The sequence below is a fragment of the Pseudonaja textilis genome, chromosome Z (genome assembly GCF_049901715.1).
Source record: "Pseudonaja textilis isolate UNSWEBS1 chromosome Z, rPseTex1.2, whole genome shotgun sequence".
Lineage (NCBI taxonomy): Eukaryota > Metazoa > Chordata > Lepidosauria > Squamata > Elapidae > Pseudonaja > Pseudonaja textilis.
In genome coordinates, this window is record NC_142008.1 from 122,090,219 (window position 1) to 122,102,441 (window position 12,223).

The window sequence follows — 12,223 nt, forward strand, 5'->3', positions numbered from 1 at the left end:
TTGCAGCTTCCTGCAACAACACCAGCTGAACTGTAAAAAAACTACACTACTTGGAACATGGAAGCATCCCGTATCAGTCAATGATATTTGTGATACATTTTTAAATGTTCAGTTGACTGAGTTTCATGTTTAATGAATAAAAGATAATAATAACAGGAATAGAAGTAGAAATAGAAATAGAATGAATATGGCAAAGGCAACAAGGGTAGTACCAATAGTAATAGGCACCTTGGGTGCAGTCCCACAATAACTGGAGCATCACTTGAACACCATTTCTGGCATTGACACATTTACCATCAGTCAATTGCAGAAGGCAGCTTTACTTGGAACAGCTTCCATTCTGTGGTGATATCTGTAAAACCATCAAACATCCAGATTTGCCTATCCCAGGTCCTTGGTAAGGACTCAATAGGTAGGCAAAAATGCCAATCCCAGTCTGAACATCTGGTTGACTGTGCGATGTACTATTATTATTATTATTATTATTATTATTATTATTATTATTATTATTATTATTATTATTTTGCCATATCTGGTGACAGCAGAATCCACAAGAAAGAGCTTGAAAAAATCACCAGATATCAGGACTTGAGAATCGAACTGCAGAGATTCTGGAATAAACCAGTGCAGGTGGTTTCAGTGGTACTGGGCACACTTAAAAACAATTGGTGCTGACAAGATCATCATTGGTCAGCTGCAGAAGGCCACATTACAGGGATCTGCTCGCATAATCCGTCAATACATCTCGCAGTCCTAAACACTTGGGAAGTGTTTGACTAGTGATTTGTGATATGAAACCCAGAATAGTTATCTCGTTTGCTGTGTACACTGTCATTTTTTGTGTCTAATAATAATAAGTCAATACCTAGGATGCTGGAAGTAACTACTCTACTCCTGTTCTTATTCTATCCTGTCCTTTCCTGTCCTGTCCTGTCTGATCCAATTCTATCCTATCCTATGCTATGCTATGCTATGCTATCCTATGCTATCCTATCCTATCCTATCCTATCCTATCCTATCCTATCCTATCCTTTTCATATGGACTTGGGATCATAATGGTTCTTCTTACCATGCAAAACTGCTGTGCAATGAACTTGTTCTGCATTGTTCAGTACTTGGCCAAAATGCAACCAGCAGGAGGCCAGGGTGGTGTGGTCAACAGCAGAGGCCAGGTGGAGATCCAGGCGAGAAGTGGCCCCTTGCAAGTATTGCATGAAGAAAGGGTCCTCTCGGACAACATATTGGGAAGTGAAATTGTAATGGGGCCGAACGCCATGGGCCAGAGGCGTGCAGTGGGTCTCGAAGTCATAGAAGGCATAAGTGCAAAAGGTGAGGAGTTCGGGGTCTCCCAGAAGTTGTAGGGCCTCGGCCGACAGAATTGCCCCAGAGATGTGCAACTCAAAGAGGTTTTCTCCGTGTTGCAATTTCAGAACTTTGCTAGGAACTCCTTCATCGTCAACATCACTGTCAGGTGGCCGAAGTTGGACAGCTCTTGTTCCATACACCACATCCTTCAACTTCTCTGGGGAGAAGAGAAATAGAAAATCTTAGAACTCCCCACAAACATTAACCTGTATTTAACTGACTTTTAAGAAGGAATTTTCAAGAGAACCCAATTCATGTCTTTGGTGGCAGTCATTAGGTTTTGCATCAGATCCAGTGGTGGGATTCAAAAAAATTTACTACTGGTTCTGTGGATGTGGCTTGGTGGGCGTGGCTTGGTGGGTGTGCCAGGGGAAGGATACTGTAAAATCTCTGTTCCCTCTCCAATCCAGTGGAAGATTACTGCAAAATCCCATTCCCTCTCCACTCTACTAACCTGTGCAGGGCAACCAAAGAAGACCCAGCCAATTAGCTGGGAATTTGGAGACAGAGAATAGATGGGAGCAGGGCCAGTCAGAGGTGGTATTGGGCGGTTCTCTGAACTACTCAAAATTTCCGCTACTGGTTCTCCAGAACTGGTTAGAACTGGCTAAATATCACCTCTGATCAGATCCAATGGGGGAACACTGGCTACTGACAGATATGATATTTTGATCTTGTGGGGCTATGCCACAAAGTGCCACAAGGAAGAGAACTTCCACTTCCACATCCACAAAATGATAGTCACAGTAGCCATGTCAAGACACACAAAGCATGCACTCTTTTAATGAGATAGGGCAAGAAGGTTGACTAATCCCAAGGGGTGTTTGCAGACAAGCTAGTACTTCTGGATCATCACATCAACTAGAGGTCTCCAAACTTGGCAATGTTTAGATCTGTAGACTTCAACTCCCAGAATTCTTTAGCCAGCCATGTTGGCTGAGAAATCTTAGGAGTTGGCGTCCACAAATTTTAAAGTCTTCTAAAGTTCCTGTGAAAATGAGTTCATTGTTAGGTCAAGGTCAAATAAGGTCAATTCTCTTTCCAGTTGAGTTTGCCTCTTGGTGAACTAATGAAAATACCCATGCAGCACTTGGACAGTAAGCCAGAAACAGTTTGCTATTGGCTTCTACCAAATTATTTCTTCCATTCCCCAATCTAGTCTAAAGCTGTGGGATTTGCCACCTAAGTCCTATATTTTTTTTATAATTATTTTTTTTATTTTTTTGTATATGCAACAAACCATTCTATTTCAATTGTGCATCAACTTGGGTACATATTTCAATTATTTGAACATTATAAATGATATTCTTCTTATCAAATCTAAAAATACATCAATGTTCCCATATATATTCCCATATACATAGTAATATCACACATTATAACTTTGCTTAAATTTATCTAATTGCTCTATAAATACATCATTTTTTCTTTTAGGTTGGAAGTCCTATATGGTCTTGAGCATGCTTAAATTGATCAAGTTCTAGGTTGCATAAACAGAAGGATAGAATCAAGATCACATGTAGTATTAATACTATAAGTGTGGTAAAACCACACTTGGAATACTGCATCCAGTTTTGGTCGCCATGATGTAAAAAAGATGTACAGAGAAGAGCAACAAAGATGATTAGGGGAGTGGAGGCTAAAACATATGAAGAACTGTTGCTGAAACGGGTATGTCTAGTTTGATGAAAAGAAGGACTAGAGGTGACCTGATAGCAATGTTCCAACATCTAAGGGGTTTCCACAAGGAAGAGGAGGTCAATCTATTCTCCAAAGGAGGACAAGAAGCAATGGGTGGAAACTAATCAAGGAGAGAACCAGTCTAGAACTAAAGAGAAAGTTTCTGACCATGAGAACAATTAATCAGTGGAACAACTTGCCTTCAGAAGTTGTGGGTGATCCAAAACTGGAGGATTTTATGAAGAGATTGGACAGGCATTTGCCTGAAACATTATAGTGTCTCTTGCTTGAGCATGGGTTGGACTAGAAGTCCTCCAAGGTCCCTTCCAACTCTGTTATTCTGTTACATTTGCCTTACTCCATAAGCCAGAGAAAATCTGTTTCCATGTTACCACCAATCAGCAATTGGTAATCCAGATTCTCATCATGTGTGAACCAAAAACTGTCTTCCACTGTCTTGTGGAAATGGAAAGCCCATCTGTGCACCTCTCACTTTAGAAACTAAGATACAATGCAACTGTGGGTGATAGGAAGAAGAAAATTAAGCCTGAAGAAAAGGAAATACCTCAAATACTGTACCTCTGCATGGTTTTTCATTTCCGTAAGAGAAGGATGCTTGGATTTCAATTTCAGCGCCAAGGTTGTGTGTACCTCAAGACTTACACCTTTCCTTCTTGCGTTGCGGAACAATATTTTCAATCTGTAGAGATTCTCAGCCATCCAGGTCACGGTGGTCCCAAAGGTGCTTTTTCAGGAGGCAACTGGATTTTCTCATTTTTCAGTTGCCTCCTTGAAAAAAAGCACCTTTGGGTCAACCATGACTTGGATGACTGACAATCTCTACAGACTTTTAGCTCTACAATTTGGGATGAACACCCTTTGAATGGTATGGGAATAGGAATGGATTTCTAAAGGAAAAATTGCAGACTACAGGAACCAGAAGCATTACTCAGCTGACCCCGAGGACACAGATAAACCTCCAAGTGCTTCAGTGAGCCTCTAAAAGGATGCAAATGACCAGTTGTCTGCAAAGAATATATATCCTTCCATTCCCCACCATCCTGTCAGAGCAGAAGATGCTTCTTGGATGAGAAGTGAACCGTATTCAAAAGAAAAAGAAAGTCCAGTTGCCTCCTGAAAAAGCACCTTTGGGACAATATTTTCAATCCACCTTGAACTGTGGAATGCCTAAAAATGAGCAGTAGAAAAGAATGTGCACACCTTCAAGTTGATGAATACGGGCATTGCGCAAGTCCAGAAGTTGGTCCATCTGTCTTTGCTGGTTTTCATGCTCCTGTTTCTCCTGTCTGGACTGCATCAGCACCTTCTCCAGCTCCACCTCCAACCAAAACAGCAGTCAAGAGACTCAAATTACAACTCATGTCAACTTCATCATCATTCCACCCCTATTTGCCTCATAGTCCCTATTAATTCACCAGCTGGTGTCCTCTGACAATTATTACCCTTCCAACTGGCCTGATCATTGGCCAGGGGTGATACCAGATGTGGAGAGTGTCTTTAAGAGATGAAAGTTGGTGATATCATGGACCTTAGCACATCCTTCCGCATCCTAAGTGTTAGTTAATAAGTCCTATGTCTATTCAACTGAAATGCAAATTTGCAAAATTGGATTCTATCCAAGCTTAACCCGGGCAGAACGTTGTTCATCCAACGAGGAAATTATAAATATACACTGAAAACAACTTTGTCACTCGTTTTTACTTTGTATGTATTGCTAATCCTCAAGGTTCCCCAGCTTTGGTGTTGGAGATGTTTTGGTTGCACCTGATAATCCCAATTGATGCGATGCTGCAAAATGACCATGTTGCGTGTCTTCTCCAGTTCGAGCACTGTCTCTGCATGTGCAGCCTCGGCCTCATGAAGTTGTCGCTTTAGGCTATCCTGGATGAAGATTTCAATCTTTTCCTGGTCTCTTTCTGGAACTTCTGCTGACAGGTTCTGGGTGGGAAGGAGGGTGGGTGGGAAGGAGGGAGAGAAGGAGAGAGGGAGCAGAAAGAGAGGGAGGAAGAAAGGAATGAGGGAGGGAAGGAAGGGGAAAGGAAGGAAGGAAGGAGTGGGGAAGGAAGGGAGGGAGAATGAGAGAGAGAGAGAGAAAGGAAGGGGAAGGGGAGGAAGGGGAAGGAGGAGGGAAGAAGGAAGGAAAGGAAGGGGCAGAAACAGAAAGAAAACAAAATATGGAATTTAAAATGCTTGGAACTGTCAAAACAACTCAATGTGATACTTTACCACTCAGAAGACATAACCACTCAGAAGACATAAACCCTCCTATTATCTTGGTATTATCTGCTTCCCTATTCTGCATTGAAATATTTTGCAAGACTGAAGCACCTTAAGCGAACCCTTTTCAGACTGAATTAAAACAAACTGCTTCAAAACCACTATTCCCTTTGCTTAAACTTATTTTTACTTTTCCTGCTCCACCTGGATTCATAACAACCTACCTGAGTTGGATTGGACTGAGGTGTTTCCTCCAGTGCCTGATTTTCCAAGATGGCCACCCTCTCCTGAAAAGAGTTGACTTCCTGTTTCAGCACGTGATTCTGAGCTTGTCGAGCAAAGCAAAGGAATTAGGATTTTAAAAGCATTTAAAAATCCAATCCAAAGTGTTGAGTAGATTTGGCCAACCAGCAAACTTTTAATTGCTGCATTCTTATTACATTGTTGTTATTCTTATGTTTTATCAATTATATTTGTATTTGTTGTGAGTCATCTTGACCGTTGTATAGAAAAAGGTTGTGCATCTGTGTGTGTGTGTGTGTGTGTGTGTATGTACGTCTGTGCACATGTGTTGGACTTTGAAGAAGCAGATGGAAAGAGTATTGATAGTCTTCAGTTCTGGTTTTGGAAAAGATCCTGAGAAATACCATGAACATTCAAGAAAACAACCAAATTGAACAAATCAACTCAAATTCTCACTTGAGGAACTAATGACCAGATTCGAACTATCATGTTTCCTCAAAAATAAGACCTGGTCTTATATTAATTTTTGCTCCAAAAGATACATTAGAGCTTATTTTCAGGTATGGTCTTATTTTGGGGGAAATGCGGTAATAAATGTGTCTGTCTGGCTGACCATGTTAACTGTGGCTTAATTGGGGTAGGGCTTATATGACAAGCATCCTGAAAAAATCATGCTAGGTCTTATTTTCAGGGAAACATGGTATCTTATTCTGGATATATTGCCAGAAACACCTCTGGGTTGAAAGGATTGGCCAGTAACGTCAATGTTGCCATAGAAATGCCCAGTTGGGGGGGGCTTTCATGTCCCCAGCAGGAGCTGGAGGGAAGAATGAGAGCTCAAGCCTTCTCGACAGCAGCTCACGGGTCTCAAACACAGGCTTGCTAACCGCCTGCCCAGAATCCCAACTACTTGAGCTACTGTGGTCCTCTGGATACGTTATATTAAGATCTATGTCTTTGGAGAAGGCTTTAAGGCTGAGAAAGGTGAAAGGAAAGAGAAGAGAATAGAAGAAAAGAAAAGAAAAGAAAAGGACAAACAAGATGGATAGTCTCAGGTACAGAAGCCATAAGTGCACCATTACCATAGGAGCAGGACGTCATGAAGAAAATCTATACATGGTTTGTAAGACTTGACAACAACTTGATGACACATAATTGACCTGTGTGTATATGAATACTTTTAGGTAGTCTTTGACATATGACCACAACTGAGCACAAAATTTCTGTTGTTAAATAAGTCAGTTGTTAAGTGAGTTTTGTCCCATTTTATGACCTTTCTTGCCACAGTTGTTGAGCAAATCACTGTAATTGTTAAATTAGCAACACCGTTGTTAATTGCTTCCCCACTGAATTTGCTCATCAGATGGTCGAAAAAGGTGATCATGCAACCCTGGGACACTGCAACCGTCATAAATATGAACCAGTTGCCAAGCACCCAAATTTTGATCATATGACTGTAGGGCTGCTGCAACAGTCCTAAGTATGAAAAATGGTGATAAGTCACTTTTTTTCAATGCCCCTGTAACTTTGGTTACTAAGTGAATGATTATATGTCGAGGACTGCACATATGGCTAGACACAGGTTTTTCAATGAAATCTAGAATATCAAAGGACAATATTTCTCAACTTTGTCTACTCTAAAGATGTGTGAACTTCAACTCCCAGAATTCTCCAACCAGACATAACTGGCTGGGGAATTCAGGGAGTTGAAGTTCACACATCTTAAAGTTGCAAAGGTTGAGAAACACTATCATATGAGAAAGCTGGATGAACCCAATGCTTATTGTAATGTGAATCATGATTGCCCATATCAGTGCCTAGAATTTTCCTGTTGAAACAAAGTAGGTATATTTAGATTCCTTTTATCAAAATGTGAATTTCTTTTCATTCACTTAGATCTGACCCTCCATTTTGCACAAAAATTCTGCATATAGTCATTGCAAACTTCTAGTGTCAACTGATCCCTTACCTTTCTCTTTTTTTAGTTGTTCCTGTAGAATCTCCTTCTCTGCCAAGGCTGAGTTGAGTTGATCTTCCAAAGAAGAAGCATTGTCCTTCTGGGGCACCTGGTCCAGATTTTGTGGAGGAGCATTGATGCAACTGTTGACATCAGGATGATAGAAAATCAAGGAAAAAGTAAGATAGAATAACAGAATAAAACAGTTGGAAAGTACTTTGGAGTTTTCGGTCCCTTTTTAAGGTATCCCCAAGCTCTTAGAGAAGAGCTGAATATGAACATGTAAAGGACATATTTCATGTCCCCAAAAATCCACTTTAGTTTAGTTTAATTTACTTTATTGTCATTGCACTTTGTGCAATGAAATCAAACATCATCTTCAGTGCACATTAGTACCAAAAATTAATCACTTAATTACTCATAGGATGACTCATTAATCACTTAATTACTCATAGAGTAGAATGGGGTAGGGTAGGGTAGGGGTAGAATAAAACAGAATAGAAATAGAATAGAGCAGAACAGGAATAGGAATAATAGGAATAGGAATAGAACAGAACAGAATAGAATAGAAAATAGAATAGAAAACAGACAACAAAACAGAACAGATCAGAATAGAGTAGAGTAGAATAGAACAGGAATAGGAATAGAATATAGAAAACAGAATAGAATATAATAGAAAATAGAAAATAATAGAAAATAGAACAGAAAAAAAAACAGAAAACAGAACAGAATAGAATAGAATAGCACAGAGTTGGAAAGGACCTTGGAGGTCTTCTAGTCCAACCCTCTGCTCAGGCAGGAAACTGTACCATTACAGACAAATGGTTGTCCAATCTCTTCTTAAAAACCTCCAGTTGGAGCATTCACAACTTCTGGAAGCAAGTTGTTCCACTGATTGTGTGGTACCTGTCCAGCAGTCGGTCATAATCCACCTTCAATGAATCTCGCTCTGCTTCCAGGTCTTGGATTCTTTCTTGGAACTGAAAAAGTAATAGATGGGATTCTAAGTCTGCCTGGGACTTTGGATCCGCTAGGAAGAGGCCAATTAAAAGTAGAAAGATGCCAATCAAAAGTAACTTCTGGTCTTGATGACTGATCCAGATTGGATTCTAAAAGCAAAGTATTCATAGAAACTGGCTGGCTGGGGAATTCTGGGAGTAAACATCCACACATCTTAATGCTAATGTAGTTTTAAAAAGTATTGGTTTGGAGCATCAAAAGGTAAGATACTTCTACACCAGCTAAACCAGGGACCACCAAACTATAATTTGATATCCCATGGACCAGAGACCCTGGGGAAATCCCCCAAAAAGTCTGCAGGAAAATACCCCACCCTGTTTTCCTATTGATTGATCATTCTTTATTTGGGATCACAGGATACCATCTCCCCAGGGGTGGAATTCAAGTTTTTTAACAACCAGTTCTGTGGGCATGGCTTAGCTGATGGATGTGGCTTGGTGGTCATGTGACTGGGTGGGTGTGGCCAACTTGACATCACTCATGTCAAGGGACGCTTCTCCTTGCCTGGCCTCTCATGACAGTGGGGATGCTGCAATGGTCATAAGTGTGAAAAATGGTCATAAGTCACTTTTTCAGTGCCATTGTAACTTTGAATGGTTACTAAATGAACTGTTGTAAGTCAAGGATTACCTGTACAAAAATACAAAAAGCTTCTTTGCTTGCAAAAAGCTGCCCTAAATACCAATCATTAGATTAAAAATACCTGAAAGCTGAAGTTACAAATTAGGCAGGGTGCCAGAGCACCTTGAGGAATGAAAATATTTAAAATGCAGTTATAACTATCAAGCAGCCAACTCTTGCTCATAAAGTGAAACCCTTTAGCAGAGCGGTCATTTAAGTTCTCCAGAAAAAGCAGACCCAGGAAAAGCAATTCTTAGATCCATTTGAACACTTAAAAATACCAGCTGGTCTCACTCACCTCACAAGATATCCCAAGGAAATCACCCAAATTTAAGGAAAAGTCACATGATCCACAAAAAGCAGTAAAAAAAATCAGTGCCAAGCTTGCATACTGCCTCTTGGAAGTATACTCCAAAAAGACAGTGCCAGATAGTATTAAAGCAGTGAAGGAAGACCCCTTTCCCAAATAGAAAAAGAAACCATGAGGCAAGAAAAAATTCAAACACAATACAAATAATTAAATCACAACAGTAGCTGTTGCTTGTTGAAGATGAATTGGGAAAATTATCCCATCAATTAACACAAGATGAAACTTCATCAAGCACAGAATTAACCTTCACCAAAAACCAGTTTTAGACCAAAACTCAGAAAGGGTATGTAAACTCACATTTGAATCTCAATCCTTCTAGCTAGCCAAGAAGCCTTGCTGAATGTCACTCATCTTGGTTCCCTGTCACTAAAAGCTTTGCTTTATTATTCAATGATTTCTTCAAAGTGCTGATTGTCCAGGGAAGTATTTCCTCCCAACAGCAGTGTAAAAATCTTAAAACAACCCTTTTCCTTTAAGAAAGGGTGCAAAAAATGGTGCAAAAAAACAAACGGAGATTACTTCTAACTACCAGTTCTCCGAACTACTTAGAAAGTTAAAAAGGGGTTCTATCGAACTGGATAGAACCGGTAGAATCCCACCCCTGCACTCCCGCTCTGTTCTCAGGGAGGGAGAGGGAGAGAGGGAGAGGGAGAGAGGGAGAGAGACTTTTGGATTCATGCAAGGAAAGCAGCAGAAGCAGAAGTCTTTTTTTCTCCCAAACTCTGCCAGAAATGAGTCTTCGTATGACTTGTCACACTGGTGCAGCTTCTTTGAGCAGGATGCCTGGCAGGGTCCCAAAGACTCATTTCTGGCGGACTTTGGGATGTTGTTCGCAATGCAAGCAATGCAAACCTTGTGTTCCCATGGGCCATGTGGGCAGCGCAGCCTTGTGTTCCCATGTAGCCTGGATCAATTGCTTTGGGGGTGCTTTGGGGGTGACATTTCTCTGCGATCCACCAAAATTTTCTCACGGACCACCGGTGGTCCCCAGCCCACTGGTTGGCAACCACTGACCTAAAGTACTCATTTTACTTCAGATGAAGTGAGGACACTTATGGATTTCTCCATGTAGAAACATGTGGAGCACTACAGATTCTATGGAGAGAGATTATTCTATAGATAAAGATTGTCCTTGAGCTACGACCACAGTTGAGTCCAAAAATTATGTCGCTAAGTGAAACATCTGGTAAGCAAGTTTGGCCCCATTTTACAACTTCTCTGGGCCCAACTGTTCAGTAAATCATTGCATTTGTTCAGTTAGTAATACAGTTGTTAAGTGAATCTGGCTTCCCTGTGGACTTTGCTCATCAGAAGAGTCGCAAAAACAGATCGTGTGACCCCTCCCACCCCGGGATCGTCATGAATATGAACTGGTTGCCAAACATCTGAATTTTGATCATGTGAATGTAGGGATGCTTACAACAGTCATAAGTTTGAAAAAAAAAGAGTCACAAATCCCTTTTCACAGAGCTGTTTTGACACTAAATGAACAGTTATAAATTGAGGGCCATCTGTAATGGGTGACAACAAGCCATGAACACTTTTAAGGGGGAATAACCAGCATTTGAATTGGACATCGGAGCAAACCAGTAGTTATAGAGCAGTCGTAAAGTAGGTTTTATCTAGTGCTAGTCAAACTCACTGCATCAAGTTGCCATGTGACGGATCGTGATGTTTTTTCTCTTCACAGAGCTCGGGTAGGCATGGCCTGCATGTGATGCATCCAGCCTGCGGGCCACCAGTTTGACACCCCAATCTAACAGCAAGACCCCAGCACTGTTGTGGCCTGTCAGCCACACACACAACCCAGCAGCCGAATCAGAAGAGGAAAAAGTGTGGGAGTCAGGGTCAGCAATCTGGGAGCTCTAAAGGAGAAGAGGCAATGGAGCTGGCAGAGAGAGAGAGACAGAGGCAGAGGCAGAGGCAGAGCTTGGGCTGTCCGTCAACCTTCAGATGGAGAGTCAACAGCCCCCAGGTCTGGAGGTGACTGATGAGGAAGAGGAGGAAAAGCTGAGTCCAGTGCCTCACACGCAGATGCACGGAAGGCAGAGGAGAGGAGAGCAGCAGAAATCTATGGGCCGATCCTTGGGAGGAAGAGCCACCACGAAGCCCCACCCTACCTCTGGGGATAAAAGGCAGGGGGAGGAGCTGAATAGATGTGGCAAACAACTATTCATCTTCTGGAGAGACGGATTGGTTAGCCAGCATTGAAAGAAAAATTTATTGCCGGGGCTGCTGGCACTCCTAATAAAGGAATCTTTGAGTTAACTTTAGAAAGTTTGTCGTGTTTGGGGAGCTGGGTCAGAACAAACATTTTGAATCAATTGAAGCTTCCCAGGGATCTTCACAGGCAGCCCCAGGGAGAATGAGTGGCAGTAGTCAATCCACAGTTCCTCACCTCATCCAGCGTTGCCCGCAAGGGTAAAAGGATTTCCAGTTGGCTTTCCAGCATGGTCACCTTCTGAGTCTCCTCCTTGAGATTGGCATTCAGATCATCCAGCTGTGCCAGCAAGGCTTCGCTAGCTGACCTCAAGGCCTCTTGGTTCTGGTGTAGACAAGAAGAAAAGAAAGGGGCCTCATAAGATCTTTCTCTAGTATGGCCCAGGAGAGTGATGGCTAACCTTTTTGTCACCATGTGCCGAAAGTGTGCACACACACACCAGAACATGCGCATGCCTGCACCCATAATGCAATGCTTGCACTCCCCCTCCCGCTTGCACCCCCTGCAC

At 41.7% G+C, this 12,223-nt stretch overlaps 1 protein-coding gene across 3 annotated transcripts in view; it reads right to left on the bottom strand.

The window, feature by feature from the left end:
• The window catches only part of RPGRIP1 (RPGR interacting protein 1), a 51,634-nt gene that overhangs the window by 16,744 nt on the left and 22,667 nt on the right, over positions 1–12,223 (bottom strand). For all 3 annotated transcript variants that reach the window (XM_087918077.1, XM_087918076.1, XM_087918075.1), the window contains 7 exons: positions 11,893–12,039; positions 8,390–8,463; positions 7,496–7,626; positions 5,508–5,611; positions 4,831–5,004; positions 4,267–4,384; positions 1,070–1,522 (listed from right to left, as the gene is read on the bottom strand). In XM_087918077.1, coding sequence (XP_087774203.1) covers positions 1,070–1,522; positions 4,267–4,384; positions 4,831–5,004; positions 5,508–5,611; positions 7,496–7,626; positions 8,390–8,463; positions 11,893–12,039 — 1,201 coding nt within the window. The remainder of the gene's footprint in view (positions 1–1,069; positions 1,523–4,266; positions 4,385–4,830; positions 5,005–5,507; positions 5,612–7,495; positions 7,627–8,389; positions 8,464–11,892; positions 12,040–12,223) is intronic.